The 26,530-nt window shown below is 35.5% G+C and overlaps 1 protein-coding gene across 9 annotated transcripts in view; it reads left to right on the top strand.

Annotated features, from left to right (window-relative positions):
* Positions 1-26,530, top strand: part of IL1RAPL1 (interleukin 1 receptor accessory protein like 1) — a 693,884-nt gene that overhangs the window by 83,515 nt on the left and 583,839 nt on the right. For 8 of the 9 annotated variants that reach the window (XM_026791809.2, XM_074534583.1, XM_026791808.2 and 5 more), the window contains one exon: positions 1,649-1,754. In XM_026791809.2, the coding sequence (XP_026647610.2) occupies positions 1,673-1,754 (82 nt within the window). In that variant the 5' untranslated portion in view covers positions 1,649-1,672. Of the gene's footprint in view, positions 1-1,642; positions 1,755-26,530 lie in introns of those variants that run through there. The other variant, XM_074534586.1, reaches the window with a different exon arrangement.

The raw sequence follows: 26,530 nt of genomic DNA, 5'->3' as shown, positions 1-26,530 counted from the left end.
CCAGTGGTCATGCTACTTTGTTAAATTTTAAAGTTAACTAAAAATGTTAGTATTACACATAATTTACCTCCTAGCAATCCCATATTTCACATTTAATTTGCCTAAATTTTCTGAAGTAGCGTGTGAATGTAGGTGAGTCTTTCACTGATTCTAGAATGTTGGAGCTTGTTAAAGACCGTGAAAGAACAAACATTTGTGTATTTGTCTGAGTACAAGTATTGTAAAAAATAAGATATACAAACTTGTCAAAATATATTATCTCACTTCCTCATCTTTATTTAATACATAGTAATGAATGTAGTAAATTTGTGCTTAGTTTTGAAATGTCATGACACGTAAAGCTTTAATACGAATTATATATGAAGTCATAAATTTTACGCAATTCTTCCCATAATGTCCTTTTTTATACCCCTGATATTTCTTATTTCTAACCTGTTCTCTTCTAAGATGAAGATATTTTAAGATACTGTTTTCAAAAAATGTCTTGGGTACTCAGTAACCTGATTATCAATGGAAGTGCAAAAGATTCACAGTCTCTTTAGAAATCAAAACTTGTACTATGTGGCCCCTTGGAGAATTTTTTCAGTTGCTGTCCAGTGCTATGATTAATGGAGGTGAATATCAAAACCACATTGGTTTAGTCTGGGTCTTAGTTATAATATTAAAGAACCATTGATCCCAGCCCTTTCTCGTCCCCATTAGACAAGACTTTTTTTTGTGTAAGCTACTTTAATGAATATAGATAGCATACATAGGCTGCTGTCGAGCTTGAATAGGCAGATTTGTCCTCCTTTCCTCTTTCAACACACTGAAATACAAGATATTAGCCCTATCAACTTATTCTGAAGTAAGATGATAATCATCATGAGTAGATGACATCAATTCCTCTTACTTATATGAGGAATTAACAAAATGTTTAGTCCCTGCTTACACCAGCAGTTCATACCACTTAATACCCAGAGTAAATAAATAGAAATGCAAATCTTTTATTCACATGTTGGAGGTGAAGGCTAAAGCACAGTCTGTGCTCTGCTTATCTCCATTCTAATTAACATTCACTTCTGATTTAGTGCAGTGAATATGTTAGTTTGAATCTGCATGGAAACTTGCTCACCTAAAAGGAAGCTGCAAGTGTCTGTGCTGGTTACTTTGATGTTCTCTTACTTCCCCCCTTTCTCCGTTCCCAAGAAGATGATAATATTTTTTTTTTTAAATCAACTGTTCATTTTATTGTGAATCTTCTGCTCAATTTGTGATATTAGTAAATGAGAGCAAAAGTAATGAAGAAAAGCATTATTTTCTTTTTCATGTTGGTGGGTGGAAAAGGTTGTATGATAAAAAGAAATAAATAGATGTTTCAGGAGGTCTGTTATAAAGTTTTAGCAGACACCCCATGGATTTTCAATGTGTAGACAAAGTTGCAGCTTAAGTTCCAAGGTTAAATGTAGTGTGTGCATGTATTTGTTTTATAATGATTTTGGTTTGCATACTTTTTAAAATAAAGAATAAAACATTTTTAGTGCTTTAAATTGCTCACAAAAACTGTATTTAGCTGTTCTACAATGTCAGTATTTTGATTATTTACTTCAAGGTTTTTTCAGCACCAGTGTACAACCAGTGTTTCTTTCTATTTTTTTTGGTACTCCAGGAAGCAGCCACGGAAAGACAGAAGATGAAAGCTCCTATTCCCAACTTGATTCTCTTGTATGCTACTCTGACTCAGAGCCTGAAGGTTGTAACCAAAAGGGGATCAGGTAAGTAAATCTTTATTCTCTGTGGTTACAGTGTGGCTTGGAAAGAAGTGCTTAATGTTTGCAAGCATACACCAGGATGCTGTTTGTGGTGGTTTGGAATACAGTTAAGAGGATCTCAAATTCTGCAGCACGAAGAGTTGACAGCTTCTGTATATTTTTTCACTATTGTTTTATGTAGACTTAATGAAAAAATTCCGAGAACTTTTTAACTTACTTAAAAGGCTATGTTGCAGTCAGTATTGTTGGGTTACTGGATTTATCTGTTTTACTATATACTTTGGAAAACTAAGATCACAGAGTTTGGATTTAACAACAAATAGACCAAGCACATTAAATTTAATAACCATGAAATGTGAATAGCAAAATGTGGTTTTGAAAGGGGTGCCTAATACGTGGTTGAAGAGCCTAATTCAGGAAAGAAAAATAGTCGGTATTCAGGTAGTTGGGTAGTTTTGGATTCATTTTTTTTCTCTGTCACCCTGAAATTCTAATTTTACTCTCTTTGGCTTTTCACTGGGTAATGAAAATATAGAATTCTACTTCTGCAACCTATCTTGCTATACTGCACTAAAGAAAATGAAATCCTTAATGAAAGCCTTAATTCATTGTTGGTGGATTAATGAAAGTCTTAATCCCATGTTGATTGAATTAGTTAATTGGGTTTGTTGTTAGTTGTAAGTTTCCTGTTGGCATTGGAGTGTTTTGGGTAGCTTTTGTTGTGCTTTTCCAGAAGTCTGTCTCTGATTTATTTTTGTCTTCTGGTTGGTAGTAGTTCTAAACTGGTGCTTGGGGAGAACACAGCTCTTTATACATTTTTGGCAACATCTTAAATTATACCTTGCCTTTTCAATGGATTACATTTGTAACAGCAGAATGAAATAGATTATGTCTCCAATATTTTATTAGCTGGAAATATTGATGTAGGAAAGGCAAACATGGAGTACTACTACAAAGTAAGGTATTCCTTAATGAAAACTTGAGAATAAAGTATATTTGGGGTTACTTAAACCCAAGAAAAATGAAATACACAGACTGTGTGCAGAGCAAAGGATCTGGCAATAAATTGAAGTGTTTATAAGCTGCTGTAACCTTGATAGATAATGTAGATATCCTTTGAATATGTCTGGCTAAGATTGTCCTGTTTGATTAAGATTTTATACTTTTCAGCTTGAATTCAAGGCCCCTTAATTCAAATATAGTAAAAACATTATTGATCTTAAAGTAAATTTTACAAAGACATCCATTCTTAAGGAACTAAAAGAAGTCCAGCTATCACTTGTTACTTGAAAGTGACAATGATAAATTGGGTTGTCTTTGCATTTTATTTCATAACTTTTTGCCTGTATCCTCTTCATCTGATTAACCAATGCAAGGAAAAAATGGTAAATATACAATGAAATTTATTTTTGGGAAAGTAATATAATTACTGTCCAGCAAAAGAAAAAACCAAAACATTCAAAATTTTTCAAATATATAGAATTTGTTCTCATGCTGATGCTGTAAGTAAAAGGAAAAACTATAATGGAAATCTTTGTATCATATCTTACTGTAACATGGCGTCTTGAGGTTTTTGCATGTTTCTCCTGTGTAAGGCTTCAATTAGATGTATCACCAAGGGAGCAGTTTGTCATACTGTGTGTGCAAAGCAAAAAAAATTCTGATTTACTGAAATCTCAGATTCTTCTGCCTTTGGCCGTGCTGCTTTGTGATTTAAGATTTGAAGAACTTCTTCATTGCTAGGTGGAATGCAGTAGTGCGTGATGGTTCTTGGTTTGCTTTCGTTGTTGTTTGGTTTGATTTGGTTTGGCTTGGTTCAGTATTTTTACATCCCTTAGGTGCTCAGGAGGGCTATTTTTGCAATGCTGAAGTGTTTTTACAAAGAAAACTTTATTTGACAGGAGTTTTAACAAAATAAGATTGACTTATGTGTACTGTGAAAATATAAATGGTTTCCTAATATTAGTGCAACTCATAATTGTGAGTAGGAAAAAATATTGACTTGGAAAGTAGAACTTGAGTTTTATGTGAAAATGTTAGCCAGAGGCAGAGTGTGGTGAGGGCATGGTTTAAATCTCTTCAGTCAGTTCCACTTGTGAGTGCATTTTGTTCTTGAAATGTCACCATGAAAGCAAAGAAAAAAATTAAAAAGTAACATTATGTATTTATGAGTTGTTATAAATATGGAGTTGCAGTATCCACCTTTTTGAGATGTACTGCTTTGCTTTACTTCCTTCTCTGTCATAAATTACAGGAATGTAATAAGGGTAAAAAGTTTGCATCAGTATGCTAGATTATTATTTTATTTATTTATTTATTTATAATTTATTTATATATTATTTATTCCTTCTAATTCACTTTTGTTGTTCCTATTTCTGATGACCAAACCTAAAACCACAGAACTTGTGTTATTTATTTATTTATTTATTTATTTATTTATTCATTTATTTATTCAATGTATATATTTTCATATATATTAGATATTTTAATATATTTATTAAAATATAGTTAATGTATGTATGTTTTATATTTTCAGTGTTTAATATAAAAAAGAGATCTGTCCTTGAAAATATGTCAATATGGTCAGAGTACTTGACCTGTTTTCTATGTTTATTTGTCAGTTCTGATAAAAAGATAGTGATTAATAAAATAATGAGTTTGTCAGTCTGATGGAGATACATTTCCAACAACTTCTCTGATTTTTCAAGAATTTCAGAAAGTCACTTTGTAAAAATCCATAGCAATTCTGGCCATCTATTGGCTTTCAGGACTGAAGTTATATCAAGTAATTAGCTATACGTGGAAACAATTAGAATCAATATATTATTATTGGTTTTGTTTGTTTGAGAAGAGGGTTAAAAAGACTTTACAACAGAAGAAATCTTTGGTTGTGCTGCATTAGATTTAATCTCTGATCATGAGAGCAGTCCTTATACAAAACTCTTAAATTATTTCAAGGCAGTCTTTGAATCACCACTGTGTGCTACAAATCAAATAAATATAATAATATAGGGAATAAAAGGAACAGTGTTAATCAGATATTTATTACATTATACAAAAGACATACTTTAAATTAGTTTGGTCACAGCTTTTCAACTCAACCTGTTTAACACTTTCTCTTGTATGATTGTCTCTATCTGACAGAAGAGACTTTTTTTTCCCAGTTAGTATTGTAGATAAGTTTTGAACAGTTTGAAGCTACTTTTTGATATGTGTTGGACTTCTTTTACATTAAGAGCATATGATGACTGTGTTTGTTACATGAGAATGGATAGGTGAGCAGCTGTAGTACAAATTGCATTACTAAATATAGATGATACAAGAAACTTCTTCCTAACCCATGTATGCAAAAGACCTGTAAGCACACCATAACTTTTCCTCTCAAGTAGAGTTGACCATACAACACCTACAGGTTGTAATGCCTTCTCAAGAAAGAAAGAAAGGATTCTTTGCTGTAAGCGTCCCTGCTCCAACCACGAGCTCCACATGGACACCATGGTTATTAATTGGGTGTTTCAGGTGTTCCGTGAAGTCTCCCTGAACCGTAGAGGCTTCAGAGCCGGCAACAGAAACTGCAAAGAGGAACTTTCTTTTGTCAAGTAATAGATCTCAGATAAGATTTGCTAAATGTGAAGCTGATTCTTGCACTACTTCTCAGCTCCTTTACATATCTTAAAGCATCTTCCTTCATGAAACTGTTCCTGTCTGATCACAGGTGCAAAAGAAGAATAAATACTTAAAGCCTACATATTTTGATTCATTCAGCACATATTTTGACAGGATTTGAGTTTTACAGGAATTGAATTAAACTTAAAAAGTGTAGAAGAAAATGCCTGTTTCTTAGCATGAAACCAAACTACAAATAAATTTGTGCTGTGCCTAAGTGTGTAGATTTACTTTCTGTGCAATTTAGTTCTGTCCTTGATAGTATTTTGAGAACTTTATGGTAATGCATTTCTAAATGTTTTCCTTTCAGTGACTTTTCCTGGAATTATCCAGTTTCATAGTTTGAACTAAATTGTTGGTTTTCTTTTTTTTTCTTTCTTTCTTTTTTTTTTTTTTGGTCATGTGGTTTTACATTCATAGAACTTAGATTTCTAAAAGTCTCTTCTTTACAGGTTGAATGGTATTTAATCACTTACTTCTGCTGAACAGAATTTTGGCTTATGAATTATTTAATATTCATCAAAGAGGAAGTAGGTTAGGAGAGGGAGCCTCATGCTGATGCATATAGACTTTTTTCTCTATAAGATATATGTTAAATGAAATACTTGAACACTGCATTGCCATCTGGTGGTTTTTTCCAAGGATGCTGAGTAGACAAAAGAAAGAAAGGTTTGGGATTTTTTTTCTTTGAGAAAAAAAAAACCAAAACCCACAAATGTGGTAAAAGGGAAAATGTGGAAAAAAATATGAAAAGAGATCTTGTTACATAAAACAATTATGAGCTGATCAGTTTATTCAGACAGTATTATTGTAGTGTCTTTTTTCACGCTTAGATGGCTTAATAACAATCTGGCTGCCTTGTATCAAAGAGGTGAGAGTTGCTATTACTGCCTCTAGTTTTCTGCTTTTCTACATATTATTCTGCATTATTGGTTGATTAATATTCTGTGTTCAGTTCTGCTGTTGTGAATAGAAAATTTCTTTTCTGGATCAAATTTATTCTACGATAGAATGATTTAACTGGAAGGAAAAAATATTTCCAGTGATGGGTTTTTGGGATAGGCATATGAACCTTCGCATCATTATGATGAGATTAAAGTCTAGATATGTATTTTGTTGTGTATTAGTAGATTGCTTCTCTTTTTAAGGTCTAGTATTTTTTGCCTTAGCTATTATTACTCATTATGGGTGGTTCTTGTCGTACTTGGATGAAAGATCAATATTATGAAAATAAGGTAGTGAAGACTTTGACACTGAGATGCTATTTTTGAAATTTTTTTTTGTATGAGCAAAATATTAATTTTAATGAGGGAAAAATTATTCCAGATTTTTTTTTCCTAAAAATAGTGTAACTCTGAGGAACAGACTGGAAATACATAATAAAATTTCAAGTTGTTATGCTTTAAGAAATATAAGGTTATATTTTTCCAAGTTATTGCCATCCATGATTTTTAGGATTTATTGCTTATGAAATAATAAGTATATTTTAGATAATTATAGCAGTTGTTTAAAAAAATATCTCTGAATAAAAAGACAGTTGCTGTTTTCTGACTTTTTTTTTAACTGGAAAGGAACATATCTGTGCAATGCCACAGCAACAAAGCCAAGGTTTTGCACCTAATGAGGAATGTCAATGAGAACTCAACAATGTAGTTAAAAAAAGAGTAAGGAATATAAGTCAGTCAGGACAGTATGAGAGCATTTTGCATCTAGGAAGAGTTTTTGAATTGACTTTACTCATCTCTACTTAATAATTGAACTGTCACTCTTTTATAGAACATAGATATATAATCCAGTTTATAAAAACACTTTGAGAAATTGTACACAATTAAGTGCTGAGCCTTAGCAGAGATCTGGTACCCAGTATTTGAGTATTTGTACTTTTAATTTATTTTTTGTAACCCTTCCAGGTGAGATTTGGTGTCCTAATTGCATTGTACTACATAAATAGTCCTATTCTTCTTAGTATCTCCCTTTCAGTAATTCCATTCTGTTTTTAATTCTGCTTGTGTTTTGGTTGCCTAAGTATTTTCCTTTTGGCTTCTTGTCAAAAGGTAATTAGTTGATGGATGTCATATTGGATCTGGTACGCCCTGAATAGTAATAAGAAGGTTCAAAAATAAATTAATATACGTGTTGTTCTTTTTTCTTATACAATTTATGAGCAGAACACTCATATTTGCTGTATTCCAGGTACTGTGATCTTGGAGCAAAGCAATATGTATATAAGTAAAGGATATGCTTCTTGTAAACCAGAGGAGTTTATGTCAATTGATATAAATGGCTCCTAGCTGTTGTTTTCACTCTGTTACAGAATGTTAATTTTCCATTATTAATTGATGAGACTTGTGGCTTGTTGTGTGGTTATGTAGAAAGTGAAATAATATTTAGAGTCTGTGTCTATTTGATGTACAAGATTAACTTCCACGAGCAATGACTTTTAAACTGGAACAATCAAGACTATTGTTATTATTATGAAAACATTTTTTCTATTTCTCTGTTTGGTGACAGGAAGAAAAAGTATAGTGAATATCAGTCCTAAGCAAATATGTGTGTACCTTTTTTACTGCACTGGGGAATGGAATTATTTTTGCCTCATGACCTGATTAAGAAGTGAACCTTGCTTCTTATGAGGATTGTTTCAAAAAACTCATTTTGAATTGGCATATAAATATGCAACCTAGTTTATGGTTGTAGCTGTGGGGCTTAATGGGGAAAACTGTGAAATATTTTTCTTTTTGAGGTAGAAGAGACAAAAAGATGAGGGTGAATCTTTACAGTTAAAATAGAGATAAACAGAAATCCTTGTTTCATTCTTAAGCAACTTTCTTATATTGTGATCTATTAATTAATTCCACATTGATTTTATTAACACTAATATTTTTCAGGTTTTCATCCTAAGAATAAAATATGTTTTAGTTTTCTTTTTTGCACCTGTTCTGTTTTATTTAAAGCTAGTTATTCCTCCCTGTTTAAATGTGTAGTAGAAATCACTGTTTAATTTTTAATGCTACAACTTCATCTTCATAGTTGAAGAATTAATTAACTGAGTGTATCCACTTTCCTGGATTTTTTTCTAATTACTCTGCAAGTTGTATGTCAGAGGAGGAGGGAGTTTCTTGCTTTCCTACTTGCACATTTCTTTTAATGATAAAAACCTTCAAAAGCAATACAGTAATGGGGTCAGCTGAGATGAATGATTTCTTGTGCCTGCTGGGAGGAAAGCCTAGATGATCTAGAAATGCAGAGACTGTGTAAGTGCTCTGCCTCCTTCTTCAACACTTGCACTCTTTGTCCTAACTTCTGCTATCTGTCTAATTCTGGAGGGAATCGTGAGGCCTTCCGTAATTAATATAACCCTCAGAAAATTTTTGCATCTTGCTCTTACTACATGGCACCAGGATGTCAGAAGAGCAATTAATATCCTTTAGCACCTTATTTAGACATCAAAAGTATCCATATCCCCATCCTGCAGCAATTATGACAAAGCCATTTACACCAATTTTGGTTTGATCCTCAACTTCTTTCTTTGTTTATGGAGGTAAACCTCCAGTCGATTATTGGTAGGTTAAAAGGCATGACTTACTGTTTGTGTATCCCATCTCTTGTTTGTGTATCAAGAGATACTGGAAGAAAGCAGGAGTGATGAATCAACTTGTTTAGTAAATTTCTGCATATTCAGGAAGTTAGAGAGTTCCTTTAGAGTATGATTTTGAGACAGAGGTTTTGGTTCTTTTATGTTTGCTTGTTTATGCCAACAGTGTATGGGAAGCTTTAGATTTTTTTAAAAGAATGATCTTTTACAATACTGCATACTTATTTAGCTGCAGAATGTTGTATGTGTTGCACTACTATGAAGCAATTTTCAATGTCCAGTTTTCATTTGAAAAATGCTGAATAATAGTGTTGCTAGAAAGAACACCAAGTTTTGCTAGTTACCTGTGCTTGGGCAAGGGGATGGTTTGGCTCCAGTGGTCTCTACTCTGCTTTTATAAGTGAAGGATGCTATTCAATATGTCAGATGAACAGCAAGTATGAGGATTGTATACCAAGGGGTGGCAGAGAGACTATACTGTAAAGAAAAAGATGAAAGAAAGAAATAAATATAAATCTTATCCACTGGAGGATTTGGGCAGTAAGGAATGATTGCATCTCAAGCATAAATCCTTTGTGACACATTACTTATTTTGGAGACACTATGAAACCAGTAACTGTTTCTTGGTCTGTGAGCATTTATGAACAGGATGGCGGGCATTTTAAAAATAGTTATTTGACCTTTTGTTGTTTCTAGGATCCATCCTGGTACTTTTCAGAGTCCTGGGAGATTGTGAATAATACCACAGTATGTGAAAGGACTGTCTGTGTTTTGGCAAAGGGTCAATGTTTTAGAGTGTGCAATATATATTAAGAAATGACTAATGATAGGAAAGGAGACAAAACAAAATCGGAAGCCAAAAGGACAGTAATAGATATTCTTACATAGTTCGGTCACTGAGTTTTAGTAGCTGCTTAGGAAAGACGACTCTTTTCTTCCAGTCCCCATGTTCCCTGGGGAGCCATTAGGGATTGCTTTACTGATTGGCATCTGTTGGTAAACAGCCTAAAAGATTTAAAAGAGCTAGTGACCTTTGATCAGAAATCACTGTTGTAGAAGATTTATTTATTTGAATATTTTCTTGTCAATTTTATGTAGAATAATGACTGTGGAAAATAAGAAGGCAAAAAAACCTCAAGGACAAGTAATGACCATCTTATATATTTCTCTTTTTTATTTAAATGTACTCATTAGTGAAAATTGTTAAAATATAAAAATAATAGCCATGAAAATAAATTCTGCCCATTAGAATATAATTGTTGTCATACTTAAAGGACGTTAAAATTGATGAAATCTGTCCTATTAAAATAGTTCCTGACTTGCTCTTCCTGAAGGCTGGAGGGAGAAAGTGCTGTAAGTGCTATATACACAGATACACAGATATATGGGAACCAACTTAGCATGAAAAGAAGAGGTTGTCCTTTAGATTGCAATTCTGGATTCTTCAGACATTCTTGCTCAGACTTGTTTCAGCTGTTATGGTCTTTACTTCAAAAGCAGGACACACAAGGTCTTGTAAGACTTGTATTTTTAATTTTATTTTTTTTCAAACTTTTTTTTTTTTTTTTGCAATTATGAGGAGAATTATCAGACTGCAGCAATGGTAAATTACAAGACAGTTATGTTAGTTGAGAGGTGAGTGCTCCTGTAATTTCATCTTTTTGCTCTGAAGGCGTAACTCATTTCAGGAAACTGTTGGTTGTACAGATGGAAAACAGACAATTGTGCTGAAGTGACCTGAAAATTCATTTAATGGATTGGCTCACTTCCACGAATGACTCTTTTTCATCCTTGACAAAAAGGTGTAGCTTTTACTCTCTTGAAAATAACAGCAACATACACGGCTTGGTCAGACCGAAAGAGAACAGCCAGCAGTAAAGCTGTTGTTAATAGTATTGTAAAACAATAGTTCAAGGTAGATTTGTCTTAAATTCCAAAATTTCTGCTGAATGCCATTGGTGGTATAACCCAGAGTGAACTCTGAGGCCAAAACAGAGAGACAGGGAAGAAGAATGGAAAATCCCTGTACACGTAAACAGAGATATCTGTGCTCTGAGGGAAAGCTCAGCTTCTTCCTGAAGACCATGGAGCCCACGGGGAGGCTGTTAAGCTCTCACACATGATTGCTGGGGAGCAGCGCAGCAAAGGAGGGAAAACATGGAACAGTAGTGTTAACCTCTGAGCTCTTTCTAATCAAACAATCTGAGCCAGGTATGAGAAGGAGTCAAGCTGCCTTTTCTAGAAGCGACTAATGCATAGCTCATGGGTTCACAAGGGTCAGGCCAGCATGGAGGCCAGTCACTTCATTGCTTTCCTTCTGATGGTTGTGCCAGGCACTTCACACACTCTGAAAAAAAAAGGCTTTATTGTATCATATGTTTACTTTTGCCCATACATTTTAAATGCAATTTATATTTTTGTTATTTGAGAGAAAAACAATATTTTAAACTTAATATTTTGCTAGGAAATTTAATAAGTCAGTAACAAGGTATTCTAGTTCAGTAATAAACATTTTTTGAAACAATTATTCAGCAGAAATGCTAGCTGGCATAAATTTACAAATATGCACAATTTCTTTTTTTTGTGTACTATTTTCTGTGAATTTTTAGCAAGATGGGACTACTAATGGATGAAGCAGGATACCCTGGCACCTGGCCTGGATCATCAATAGTGTGGCAGCAGGACCAGGGCAGGGATTGTCCCCCTGTGCTCGGTGCTGGTGAGGCCACACCTCAAATCCTGTGTCCAGTTTTGGGCCTCTCACTGCAGGAAAGGCACTGAGGGGCTGGAGTGAGTGCAGAGCAGGACAGCAGAGTTGGGGAAGGGTCTGGAGCACAGGACTGATGAGGAGCAGCTGAGGGAGCTGGGGATGTTTGGCCTGGAGAAAAAGAGGCTCTGGTGGGACCTTTTTGCTCTCTGCAGCCACCTGAAAGGAGGGGTTGACATGTGGGGGTCAAGCTGCCCCAAGGTTCAGGCTGGACATAAGGAGCAATTTCTTCACTGAAAGGATGGGGAAGCACTGGGGTGGGCTGCCCAGGGAAGTGGTGGAGTCACCATCTCTGGAGGTGTTCAGGAAATGACTGGAAGTAACTGGACCTGGCACTTAGTGCAAAGGTTTAGTTGACATGATAATGTTTGGTCCAAGACTGAACTCAATGTTCTTAGGGCTCTTTTCCAACTTTAATGATTCTATCATTCTATGTAATTTTAAATCTGATTCTCTAATTATTTACTTGCATGGAAGATGCTTTGTTATACACTGAGAACCTCCTAGTTCCTTTATTTTTCTATCTGCAGCTATTAAAATAATTTAATTTAATTTATATTTTATTAGGTTGATTCAATTAATATGCCCAGTAAAATATCTCTTTATTTTCTCTCCCGTTTGTCTGATCTTAATTTCTATGCCAAATTTAATATTAATAAAGGCCTTAAAACTCATCTCTTGCTTAGGGAAAAGGTCAAGCATCAAGGTCCATCACGCTCTAGAGAGAAGAATAATGTGTTATGCTTTCTTCACAATATTTCAGTGCTTTAAGCAATTCTGAATGACCAGTCACATACGAGAGTAATTTTTGCTTACATTTATTTCTTGCCTTTCCCCCCTTTCTTGAAGACCTCTTTTGCTGAGTTATGTTGTGTTTGTGGATTGCTTTTGATTTTTTAAGTAGTACAATGCTGTATATTTTCTTAAATTTTGGGTGAAATGAGAATACCTGCTGAATAAGTCTCTATTTGACTTGCAGTAGCATAATGACATAATCGAAATCTGAATAACTAAGGTTGCCTGTAAATATGCAACTTTATTTATTTGCCTCCATAAACAAATATGGAGGCAAATCTACCATTCCAATAACTGGTGTGGATTACTTTTGCTACAGCTGTTAGTAGAATAATATTGAAGTGCTTTTTCAACCACAACTGAAGATGGTTTTCATATTTATGTGGTTTTGTCGACACAAAGATTTAGTCATGAACTGAAGATGGCTGAGCCAAGTAATAGTTTTAATTTTTTTTCAGCTTTCTTTTGTAGCATAATTCAAGTTGGAAGAGATCTTTGGATGTCTCAGGTTTAAAGTAGGGTCAGCTTTGACATCAGGCTGGATTGCTCAGGACTTTATCCATGTGAGTCTTTTAAAACCTCCAGGGACAGAACTTACACAAATTCTCTGGGAAATTGACTGACTCTTGCCTTCTGCTAGGGGTCTCAAAATACTCTTATAGTTCAGAATGACCTAATGCATGAATTAAAAACCAAACCTGATGGACTCAATATCCTAAAAAAATCTGAAAAAGGAGAAAAAAAGACAAAATCAGCTAGTTGATAACAGGCTTGATTATCTGCAGCAAAATTATGAAAAATAATTCATCTAAATAAAAAAAAATCCTTCAAAAATCTTAGAAAAGGCATTATAATGAAATAAAAAGAGGTAATTTAATATTCCATTAATACAACTTTCTGCATAACTTATTTCTATATGTGTGCTTTTCTTTAATCTAAGTTTTGTTTCTTTTTCCTTAAGGCAATTTACTGCTTCTGTTAAAGGCTAGTGGAGATTAAGTTCCTGATGTAAATGGAAATGCAATACACCCATCAATTTTTTATTTTGTTTACATATAAAGTTATTTAAATCCATTGCAATAACTCCAAAATTTGTTATATGAAGTGAAGGGTTTTTAAAATAAATTGCAACTCTGATTTCTCTAATCTATCAGTGGTTAGAGTAAGACCTTTGAAACAAACTGTGTAATTGGGAAGAATTCTATGAAGCATAGCTAACCCTGTCAATAAAACTTCTACTATCAGAAAACTGTTCAAATTATGTGTATTGAGTCTACTGGAATACACCACTGAAACAATGAATGACACAAATTTTCATTAGGCAGCTTATGACTTTCTGAAAGAGGGCAATAATACTTGTTATACTTTGCTCCTTAGGAAAAAAAAACAAACAAAAAACCCTATCCAAAATAACCACAAAATCAAAACAACTTTTTGTATGATTTTAATTCATATTACTCCTTTTAATTGGGATATAGGCACAACAATTCTAACTCACACAATTTTAAGCATTCAAGAAATTCCAGCATAGTTAGTGATGTTGTCTGTTTCAGCTTGCATCAATGGATAATGTTTTCATGGTAAGCACTAAAACATTTGCAGATGAATCTCCTTGACTACAATTGATATTTCAATACCATTTTAGTCTTAAACTTTTTTTTCCTAACGTGAAAAGAGTATTTTTAAAATCTTCTGAATTGGATGTTACAGTATCTAATACTCTCCTCAGGACTGTGCTGGGTATCTATCATGCTCAAGGATGAACCCTTCAAACAGTGGTCAGATTATGTAGGGCTTTGTTTGTTTGTTTTCTTTCCCTTCTGATGCTGGCATCCAAATGGATTTAGTGTGTCATGTCAGAAGCTAACCACAGGTAATTAAATGGATTCGTATGCAGCTGAACTCCGAGTCTTAAAAAAGGAGATAGAGCCCTGGCCAGAGGTAGGAGAGGAGGCAATTTAATAACCAAAATAACCCAAAAAAAAAAGAAAAAAAAAAACCCCAAGTTCTGAATTCATTTTGTTTTATGGTATATTCTATTTTCTTCAGTTCCCAACACAATTATATAGCTGTATCTGAAAGGATAATTAAAATAAAATACAAATAGAATTCTAAAGCATTGTGGTTCATGTTTAACACTGAGACTTTAAACTGTTTTTTACCAGTGTTCAGTTACTGAATTTCCCTTAGTCTTGTCTGCCTGCAGTTAACATGGGATTATAAAGAGGTGAAGCACTCTGAGATGGAGAGCTACTTTGTTTAAAACAAAATCTGGATGAGGAACTTTAAATTACCCTTGCAATGAATTGCAAGTCCTACACAGTGGCATGAATCTGCTTCATGTACGTGAAAGATCTACACAATGAACTAACTGCAACTAAAGAAATCAAAGTGCAGCATCAGTCTGAAGAGATCTCAAAATGTGATCATTTGCGGTCTTACAGTCAGTTGTATATAACAGTCAAATCCTCCTTATTTAAAGCCAATTATGTTAGTTTATTTCAAATGTTGGAAGAACTGGGAAACATATTTACCCTGAACAAGTTAAAGATATAACTTAAATATTGAATTTAATATAGCAAAGCATAAATGAAATAATTTATAAGAAAAATGTTAGCTTCCATGAGAATGGTATATTTATAAAAATATAAATAAAAATATAAAATTCTCAGTCTTTAGTCTACCAAGATATTTTTATAGCTTTTAACTAAATGCAGTCTGGTATTCTTTACCTTTTCAAGTGCATTATTTCCTCGTTTCTGGATACCCTCCCTTCTTTCCACCCAACAATCCAGATTTTTGGCGAGTTTCCATCTTCACTTTTAAGCTGTTATTTAGCTTCTGGCATTGACAGTCTCTGTGATTAGAAAGTACTTCCTCTAGATGCATTTCAAGATCACTGCCCTTGACAATCAAACTCCTCAAAAATCTTCAGATTATTCTTAGAACAGATGTAAAATATTTCAGCTTACAGTGGATTTCTGGTGAATTGTACATCACTTTGGTCTTTGAAACCAGCAGAAGAAACAAAATGGCAAATCACTCAATTATAGTCCTTAGGGATCACAAAATGGATAAGGTTGGAAGGGACCACATCTGGCCATCTGGTCTACCTCCCTGCTCGAGCAGGGCCATCCCAGGGCACATGGCACAGGACTGCATTCAGTTTGCTGTTGAGTATTTCCCGTGAGGGAGACTCCACAACCTCTCTGCAGAGTCAGTGCACAGTAGAGTTCTTCCTCGTGTTCAGGTAGAACTCCCTGTGCATGAGTTTCTACCTCCTGTCTATTGCTTGGCACCACTGAGAAGAGCCAGTGAATAAAATTGCCATGCTGCCCCTCCATACCAAGTGAGCATTGCATTAAGGCACCCATTAAAGTGACCCTTGGGGATCTGGGATCAGGCTTCACCTGACTGTGGGAGCAGCTGCAGAGGTTATGAGACCTTTTCTTCCCCCCTGCACCCCATTGAAGGGCAAATGCAAGCTGCCCTTTTCTTCCAGGTTCCTCATCATGTCCCCTGCTGAGGAAAATAAGGTATAAAAAGGTATAAAGGTACAAAAATACCTTTCCATGTTTCATTGTGTCTGCAGCCTGCAACATCCATTCAGAGCTAAGGACTTTCTGAAAACCATGCTGGATGACTGTTGTTATCAGCAGGAGGTTTGTGATCAAGGAAGGAAATTAGATTTAGATAGTAAATAAAAGTTTCAGAATTCTTTCTTTCTGTCCCATTCCTTTTCAGTAAGTTCTGCTTTGGTTTTCAGAGTGCCACCTTCTCAGCTTAGTGCTCTTTGTGTCTTTTTTCCCCCCTCTTCTTCCTTCCTTTGTCTGCTCTGTTTCTTTCCTAGTGTCTATCTGTACCCATGGCAGCTCCAGCCAAAGGCCCTCACCACTTTTCCCAATTCACATGCTAAAACAATGCTTGATTAAGTTATGAAGGCTGGTTGTGAAATGTCATTGTAAGGTCTTGCTCCCCTTGAGTTTTGGCCCTTTCAGAGCCTTGCCTTAAAGAGTAGGAACATCTTTTCCTTGCTGGAAACTGGAATTCCAGACCATTGCAGTGTGTCCTATGGATCACAGAGGAGAATTACTGAGGCTCCTGGGGTGTTGTTTCTGCCTTGACTCCCAAGGGAGATGTGATGGTGCAGGTGACAAAGTCCCAAAGCTCTGTGGCCTCAAAGCAGACAGCAAATGTTTGTTTGCTGGACATTTTCAAGCACATTCCTAGCTTGAAGCAGAGGGAAGAAGAAAAGGGAAGCAAGGAGCTGACAGAATCATAGAATGCTTGCAGCTAGAAGGGACCCTGTGCAGGTGTTACAATCCCATTCAGCATTTATAAGTTGGGAATAGCCAGAAGATACAGAGAACATAAATGGACATGAGCAAACATTAGCCCCTGGTGTAGCTGGAGACTCCTGGTTGGAAACACAGATTTGTGTCAGCAGCAAACTTACTGAAGGCACACTCTGCCCTACCATCCAGAAGGGGCAGAACAGGACTTCCAAGGATGGGCAAAAAGGGGAACTTTCCTTAGGGAGAGTGGAGCAGGAGAGGTGTTCTTCTTCAGCCCACCAAAGACACCAGTTTTTGGTTTTGTTTGTTTTCATAGAACAAAAGGTTTCCCCTTCCCTCAGTATTACAGAGTGGTGCTGTTTGCACACTAAGCAGCAGCTGCCAAGAGTTATGTGAACAGCCCCACATCTTTTCATGTGATAAATAACCCTGTTATTGTCACCTGTGGGCACTTGGCTTTGGTTACCAATAGGCCAGTCTTTTTTTTCCCCAAGAATGAAAGATCATAGAATCTTTTTGCCCAGGAGGCCAAGGCACCCTCACTTGACTTGTAGTAGCATTACCATCAGATACTTACATTGATATGGTCCCCTATATATTTTAAAATAACCTGAGCTTTTTTACATCTTCTCCCAATAACTGATTCTAGCATTGCATTGCCTTTATTAAGCATAGAAAGTGCAGCAGTTATACTACTTTACTTCATAAGATGCCCTAAAGCCATCAAAATTCAGACTCCTGTCTGAGTCACAGTGTCGTTCTTGCTCTGGGCAAGGAGGTAGCAATTTGCTGCTGGCCTAATTTTACTAGCTCAAAGTTTTCAGTTTTTCCCTACCTTCTCTTCCTGTCTGTGTAGCTTCACTTCTCTGGCCAGGAAAAGCTCACTGATCCAAGTTTTTGACAGACTGAACAAGGAATGAAGGGAGATGTTGCATTGCATTAGTGGTGAGGAAGTGCCTTGTTCAGAAGCAGCTGAGCCCTTCAATTTTCATCTCTCTCCTGTTGGAGCTCTGTTGTGTTTTGACATTTATGAGTACATATTAGAAACCAACAAAAAATAGAGCAGTGATGTTAAATGAGTTTTGCTGGTAGTTCAGTTTTTCATGTACACTTTTCATGTGTTTACTTAATGTTTTAAAGACAATTTCTAATCTTTTGGTAGCAGCCAGCTTTCCTTCAGTGTCTTCAAAACAACAACAGAAAATCAGTGACACTATGGATTGCTTTTAAAAAAAATAAATATCAAATGTCAGAAGTCAGAATTTGACTTCCAGAATTCTCATTTTGACCATCAAAGAGGGGTTTTCTAATTGTTTGTTTCTCTATGCATGGCTATACACCTTTTAATTTATTTTACTGTGCTGTGCTGCACATCCCTGATATGCTGACTGAGAATGTTTTGTAAAGTAATATAACATTTCCTGAAATATTTTGGTTCTAGGAGAGATTCTATTATACAACATCACATTTATTTCTGTTCTGTGGAGTGTATGCTTGTGCAACCTAGTCTGAAAGAGGTTAGTAGATCAAAAATAACACAATGGGATAACCTGTGTGATAGATGATGGAGAGGACTGGCAGGGCAGCAGTCAGGCAGACTGCATGGTATATTTGGCATTTCTACAAAATCATTGTGTTAAATTAATAGCCACATCATTTTCAATCCCATAAAACTTGGCTCCACTTTTAAATTTATGTTATGATCACAGGGAGGACTAATTTTCTTTTCTGATGTTTGACTTTTATAAATGTACCATAATTCAAAGCCGTGACAGTGTAGTGTTAAATTACTAAGGAATGAAGTTAAGCAAAGACCTTTTATCTGATTTCAGGTTTTACAAAATACTCTGAGACAAAATTTAGATATTAAAAGTTACGTCACATAGCATTTTGGACTCAGGTACTTCTTGATTTAATTATCTCAGATAGAACATGTATCTTAACTATTTTTGAACCTTTTCTGCCATGGGAGCTCATATGGTAGAGATGCTGTCAATTACCAGCTAAAAAGTTGACTTATAGTAATTTTTAAAAATAGATGTGGCAGTCAATTCAGATTTTACATTCAACAGAGCAGAAAAAGAAAGTTTGAAACATGGATTTTAACTGAAATGGTAAAAACTATCCTAAACCCAACAGATGTTGTTATAGTATTGAGTTAATTAATGCATTGAGGAAAAAATCTTGTTCAACTCCATTTTTAACATAATTCAGAATTCTCTTACTTCTCTGTGGGTTATTTTCAGGATTTGGGATGTGGACTATTTTTATTCTGGAGATAAATTTAAAAATTTCTAATTTAAAAAAGTTAAGCAGATAGTGTTGGAGCAGATTTTCCTTTATGAAGTTGTAGTAAGCCAGCAGAACATAGTTAAGTAAAGTCTTCCTATTTACCTAAACACTTTATATGTTGAGAATAGAGTTAAAAATTACTTGGCATAAAGACAGTTACCCTGTTTTTAGGTCTGAGTGAGGTTAATTTTTTTTTAATACATGTGGCTACCATTTATGTGAAAACGTTTCCACACATTTTGAAATTTTGGCTTTATTTTGACAGAGAAAGTTAAAAATTTCAGAGAAACACGACTGAGATCTCAGCAATGGTGGTTTTGTGGAAGCTCTTTATTTTTAGCATCAAGAGCATAGGACCAGTTTATACACTGACATTCAGTTCCACAAAACAGAAGAGAAGCTGTAGAAGAGGAGCCCTCTTTGCAAGGGAGCATGAGAGAACACCTCTATGGATCTTTAGCCTTAGAGGCTTCTCAATCCCCTAGGACATCTAAGCCTCACTGATGCCAGTACCATGGACTTCCATGAATGGTTTGAAGCACTTCCCTCCCTTCCTTTACTCCTATATCCAGTCAGTTGATAAAACTGTCTGGTAGTCTGTGAAGGAGACACATTTCTTCCTTGATGTATGTGCAGAGCAGGAAACAATGGTCTTTATTCAAGCTTGTTTTTCATCTTTTCAGGAACTGTATCCCTACTAGAATTTTCTAGTAAAAAATTTTTCTCATTGCCCTTAAGAACCCAGAGTGGTCTAATGAAGGTAACATTCTGCTGAGTAATATGATGTAGTATTTAATCTCAGTGTTCCACGGAAAAGAATAGTTTTGTTCTTCTCCTCTGAGCTCCTGACCACATTGCACATTGCTTCACATTTATTTTCTGCAGGCAGAAACTGACCATTAAATGTATTTACGTACCTTTGTCCAGATAGAGTTATCAGTTTGCTTACTATATTATTTTAAAATATTTTCCTTGACTCTAATTATATAATAATATATAACTTTAATAATGCATCCATTCCTACTTGCTTAAATGAACTATGCAGCGTGAAGATATAAATTGCTGAAAGTATCTTATTTTTCCTATCAGTTTTTCAAATACTCAGAAGTTGAATTTAAATTTATGAAATTCATGTAATTACCTTCATATTCAAACGTCTTCAAAAGGTTGAGAATTAAGTCAATATTTTAATTTCTTTGATTACTGAATTAATCTATCTTTGAAGTAAGCAGACCTACAAAACTGTCTTTAAAAGCTACATCACAGAATCACAGAAACACAGAATCACAGGATAGGAAGAGACCTTCAAGATCATCAAGTCCAACTCATGCCTGAACACTTCAACTAAACAATAGCACCAAGTGCCATATCCAATCTTTTTTTTATGCACATCCAGGGATGGTGACTCCACCACCTCCCTGGCCAGACAATTCCAGTACTTTGTTGCTCTTTCTGTAAAACACTTTTCCCTAATATCCTGCCTATATTTCCCTTGGCGCAGCTTAAGGCTGTGTCCTCTCATTCTGTCAGTTGCTGCCTGGAGAAAGGGACCAAACCCCACCTGAGCACAGCCACCTTTCAGGGAGCTGTAGAGAGTGATAAGGTCACCCCCGAGTGTCCTTTTCTCCAGGCTAAACAGCCCCAGCTCCCCCAGACATTTATCACAGGGTTTGTGTTCCCAGCCCCTCACCAGCCTCGTTGCCTCCTCTGGATGTGCTCAAGCATCCCAAGATCCTTCCCAAACTGAGGGGCCAGAACTGGACACAGCACTCCAGGTGTGGCTTCACCAGTGCCCAGTACAGGGGCAGAATGACATCCCTGTTCCTGCTGACCACACAATTCCTGACACAGGCCAGGATGCCCTTGGCCTTCTTGGCTACCAGGACACACTGCTGGCTCATGTTCAGCTGGGCACTGTCCAGCCACGCCATCCCCAGCCTGTAACACTGCAGGGGTTATTGTGGCCAAAATTCAGGACTCAGCACTTGGACTTATTAAACTTCATCTTACTGGATTCTGCCCATTCATTCAAGGTCTCTCTGGAGAGCGCTCAAGTTCCAGGTCTCTCTGCAGAGCGCTCCTACCACCAACAGATGGACACACACTCCCAGCTCAGTGTCATCTGCAAATTTACTAATGAAAGACTCTAAACCCTCATCCATGTCTTCAATAAAAATATTGAACAGAACTGGCCCCAGCACAGAGCCCTGAGGGACACCCCTGGTGCCTGGCCCCAGCTGGATGCAGCACTGCTCACCACCACTCTCTGATCCAGCCAGTTCTGAGCCCAGCACAAAGTGCTCCTGTCGCAGCCATGGGCTGCAGCTTTTCCAGGAGTGTGCTGTGGGAGACAGTGCCAAAGGCCTCGCTGAAGTCCAAATAGACAACATCCATAGGTGGGTCCCACACCCACCAGGTGGGTAACTTGGTCATAAAAGGAGACCAGGTTGGTCAAACATGACCTTCCCTAGTTTTAAAACCCTCTAAATGAGTTCTGCCAGTTCATGAGTTAAAACCTTTCTGCTCTTAGCAGAGAGATGGAGCCCATCCAGTTCCAGCAGACCAAGTGCCAGAAAAGTTGCCCCGTGATCAAAGAACCCAAAATTCTGCCCATGACACCTTGAGCCACTTGTTGATAATGGGGGCTCTCCTGTTCCTTTCATCATTTTTCTCTGCCACCAAAGGGACTGAGCAGAACCCTTCCTGTGCTCCTGCCCTATCAACTGCTTGACCCAGTGTCCTAAAGCCCTTTTTAATTGCCCTGATGTTGCTCTTCTTAATCTCACCACTGCCAGCCTGGAGTATCAGCAGTGCGTAATAATCAGGGGGTTGAATCAGCCCAGGGAGTCTCTCTGTACAGCTATTTAAAAATGTCAGGTTTTAATTTCCACATATGAAATAGAAAACAAAACACCTACAAAAAGTTTATTTTCTTTTTTGAAAATTTGGTGCTTAGGTTTACAGTCCATCCACATTTCTGTCCCATTTGCATCTTTAGTATTATATTGCCTGATCATGTATATTTTGGTGTATTCTGAGAGTAACTGCCCAGCCTTTTCTCACTTCTTCATGAAGAACAAGGATGCCTTCAGTTTAGTCCTGTCCTTTAGAAAGGGAAGTGTGTCTTTATGTTCCCAACACAAGTCTTAATAGCATCTCAAAGGGAATCAAATTCTGGAAAAAAAAAGTTTTTGTTTTTATTTACCAATACTAATGTAGATATTTACTTTGAAGTTTCCAGAAGAATATATCTGCCTGTGGTTGTATATTTACCCATATATTTGAATGAAAGTAACAAGGTTATTTTCAACAGGATGATGCATGTTTTACCTGCAAGAATGGAGCATACACTTGAACATTCACAGGCATTTTGTATCTTTCTCAAAGAATTTGGTGGAAGTTAAACCAAAGACAAAAATCAACATCTGAGCACTGATGTAAATAAAATATACAAATACTTGAAGCCACAGGGATTCATCAGAGAACCACTCACACTTGATGCATTATTTTAGTCAGAAGTAAAAAAAAGAAAAAAAAATGCAATTTATTCTATTTTGACACATTCTGTCACATCCTCTATAGAAACCTATTCAGTTGTGGAATGCAGAACGTCACCACTCTAGTTTCCATTAATTTATTGTGAATCTTATTTAATTCTTCAAAATTCTCTTTAGCCAATTTAGCTTCATCAGAAGAGCAATGTTCATCTGGATCAGTCCTGTGGGGATGATATTTTACAGATAATTAGGCATTCATTAGCTACTAGCCCATAGAAAGCAGGATGTTTCTTGGTTTAACTGTTAATCAATAGATTAACCCTGTTCTTCCTGTTTAATTTTGTAGACACTGAAAAATTTGTAGACACTGAAAAATTCAATTCAAAGGAAATATCCTTTTAGTCTTCTTGGAAACACACCTAAGTTCTAAAATAAATGCTGAAGAGGATATGATAAACATTTTTCTCACTGATGTCAAAATAAGTATACAAAAAATCACAGAATTATGATTTCTTTAGATTTTTTCCCTTGACTATGCTGACATTATGGAAATTGAGTTTTATGTAATGTCTGATTCTACACGCTATGGCATTTGATTCCACATTCTGGAATGAGTCAGTATTAGCACTCCCTTTCACATAGGTACATTCCCTTAAAATAATGGAACACTTTTTCAGCTACACAGATTACTTATATTTCTAAATATACTCAAGTAAGTTTCAATAATTTCAGCTCTTATTTCTGGCAATTTTTGATTTCCAATGTTTTCTTTTCATTCAACACATGGAGATTTGTCATGTTTATTGTCCTGTAATGGAAACTAGACTTATCCTTCTGATTTCTGCTCTCCTTGGAGATTCAGAGAATTGAAAAGAAAAATAAATCAAGCTTGTTTTAAATGACCAGTCTACTGTAGATTGATTCTTCTCATTTGAACCAATTTAACAAGGTCTTTTTGACTCTCAAAGAGTTATTATCTCCTGATTACTTGTGAGTCAGACCCTCAGACAAAGGTCTGACATGGCAATGCTAATCGGAAACTAAATTATTATATTATGTATTTTAATAATTGCTAGAGACAAGTCAATGGAAATTACTGTGATACAGTGATTCAGTGAAGAAAATAGTCTCACCAGAATCCATAGAGTTTTTAATGAATTAGAATGACATGCAATCCAATGGTGTTCAGTAATTTCAGCATTCCATAGGGCATTTCAGGGGTTTGTCTGAGATTCAGAGGAACAAATGATACAAGACACAGAATAGTGAAATGGAATATGAGTATTTTTCATTTATTTGACAATTTACACCAAATTCAGTAAACTACTTTTTCCTTTAAAACATTTTTGAAATGAGCATTGAGGTGTTCACAAACATTTACAAAAGCTGCATTCCCGTCTCATTTTGCCCACACATTAATGATAAAATTAATCTGTGTATCTGTTAGAGTAGTTAGAAAAAATAAGAAAATTGTGTAAAGGATACTTTAATATAAATACTTCCTTAATCTTCAAGCAAAGAAGTCTTGCAGTGTGATGTTTGTTGTTTCCAACAGATTTAAGTAATGTAAGATCTTTGTGTAACTCTAGAAACAAAACAATTCTTAGCTCTTTAGCTGTTCATGTTGTAGTGAAATAAGAGATGCTACAGGAAAGACAAATAACTTCTTTTTTTAAACAATAGAACTACTCCTTTTTACAAAGTCTTTCAAAGATAATAGAAATGGGAAAATGGGATACTATAGCATCTCTGCATGTTATTCATTAAGGCAAAGACTAATTTAAATTTACAGGAAGAATAAATCATATTTTGCTCCAATTTTTTCTTCATTTAGTTCCTTTTTCTGAAGTTGTTATGTGTTAAGATTAGTCATCTTATTTCAAAGTTCCTCTTCTAGAAATGCAGTTAGTCACACAACTGGTACTATGTAACCTGTCCACTAATGTGTGCATCAGATTATTTTTTTTTTCTGTGATAATTAATTCTGATTTTGGTCTTCACAACTGAATCTTCATATACCTGTTAGCATGAAAGGTACTGAAGTCACCTGAGAGAAGCAGAAGATTTTGCAGAATTTAAAGAACCTGAAGACAAATCAATACTCTTTATCTCTGGAGCTGGTTTTTTTATGCTTTTAGAGATCAATAAAGTTGAACTTGTCACTGTTCTATTTGTCTAAATGAAGGATTGTTTCATAGAAATGCTTTCTCTCAAGGATTAAATTTAAAGAAAAAGTTAAGGGGAAAAAGACAGTGAAGCAATTCCTACGTTTTTTCAGCATTATTGTTTTCACACGGAATTCCTAGAAACAAATAATGTAATACTGTACCTCTAAAAGAGCATATTAATAATTTTGTGTCAAAATAATGCTTTCTTTCTTAGAATTAGAATTTCTTATTTTCTTGGCTATAAATATAAAACTTTTCAATAGTAATAGGGCAATTCAGGACTTGGCTGAATATGTTTGAATGGAAACATGTCTTTGGTTCTGTCAGACAAGAGTGCTCATATTTCTAAGCCAATTTTGACTTTTTGTCTCTGTGAAAATGAAAGCATTTCAGAAAAGGAAGGAAATGGAATATTAGAGTAAATACAGTTTAACATGAGCCTTTGTACCTGGTTGGTACAAATTGGTGGTGCCATTTTGCCAGTACAAAGCTAGCAGTTTCAGGTTTATCTTTTTAATGATAAATATCAGGGAAGGGAAGGGAAGGGAAGGGAAGGGAAGGGAAGGGAAGGGAAGGGAAGGGAAGGGAAGGGAAGGGAAGGGAAGGGAATGTGTATTAGAAGCTGAAGTATTTCTATTAAGGTAGAGACGATTTAGTGGACCAGAAAAAAATTACACACATGTGTGAATACTGAGGATAAAAACCTCACAGCAGATTGTATGTCTTGCATCAAAGTCATTACAAAACAGTCATTAAATGAAAATATAGATGTTATCCATCTTCTCTTGTCTTTCAGACTGTGAAGTTAAACACTATAATGTATTTCCATGAGTATTTATCATTACTGTAAAACAAAATTAGATTATTTGGGCCATGAATGCATAATTAATTCTTTTATTTATTTAAATGATTTATTATGCTTTTTAGATTAATTTTTGGTAGATGGTGGTGCTCTCAGGTTTAGGGTAAAATTAAATATCAGAAACAAAAACTGGAATTTGGATTGTTCTGATTTCCAAATTCTATTCTAGCTGTTATAATTAAAAAAATGTAATCTTTGCTTATTACAAAATTTTTATCAGTTTTCCTTATAAAATTTGGAAATAGCTCACAAAATCCCTCCTCTACTGTTCCATTGTTTTGATCAAGGGCACAGTGTGGTCACAATCTCAATTCTCCTGGTTATATCATAATAGCGTACCTGCACTTTCCAAGAGGTTGGTAAGATAAAACTGTTGAAAATAACTGGAGGATAATTTTTTTATTTGTGTTTTTCTATGTACTGTATCAATTTTCATCAGGTCACAGTAAAGCACAGTAAAAATGGTATTATAGCAAAGACAGATATTTCACAAAGTATCCTCTAACTCCTGAGGAACTGCTGGAGGTGCTGCAATAAAAATGTTTATGCTCTGTGTTCTTATTAGACCCTGTTTTTTCCAAGATTTATGAGCATCAGTAATCAGGAAATAATTTTCTGTAAAAAGAGAGACTTGGGCTTTTTTTTTTTCAACTTTTGAACACGTAGAACAATAGGGTGAGGTCTGGTTACCAGGGAGTCTTTGTGGATCTCAGCACTTCACACGAGAGAGGAAAAGGTACAATACAAACAACTTGTGGCACTGCTGTTTGTTTTGTAGATTTTTGGGGGCAGGTAAGAAGATTCTTTTCATTAGAACCCAGGCCACTCCAAAATGATACAGA

This window comes from Zonotrichia albicollis, chromosome 2 (genome assembly GCF_047830755.1).
Source record: "Zonotrichia albicollis isolate bZonAlb1 chromosome 2, bZonAlb1.hap1, whole genome shotgun sequence".
NCBI classification, from domain to species: Eukaryota; Metazoa; Chordata; class Aves; order Passeriformes; family Passerellidae; genus Zonotrichia; species Zonotrichia albicollis.
This window is presented reverse-complemented; position numbering and strand designations above follow the sequence as displayed.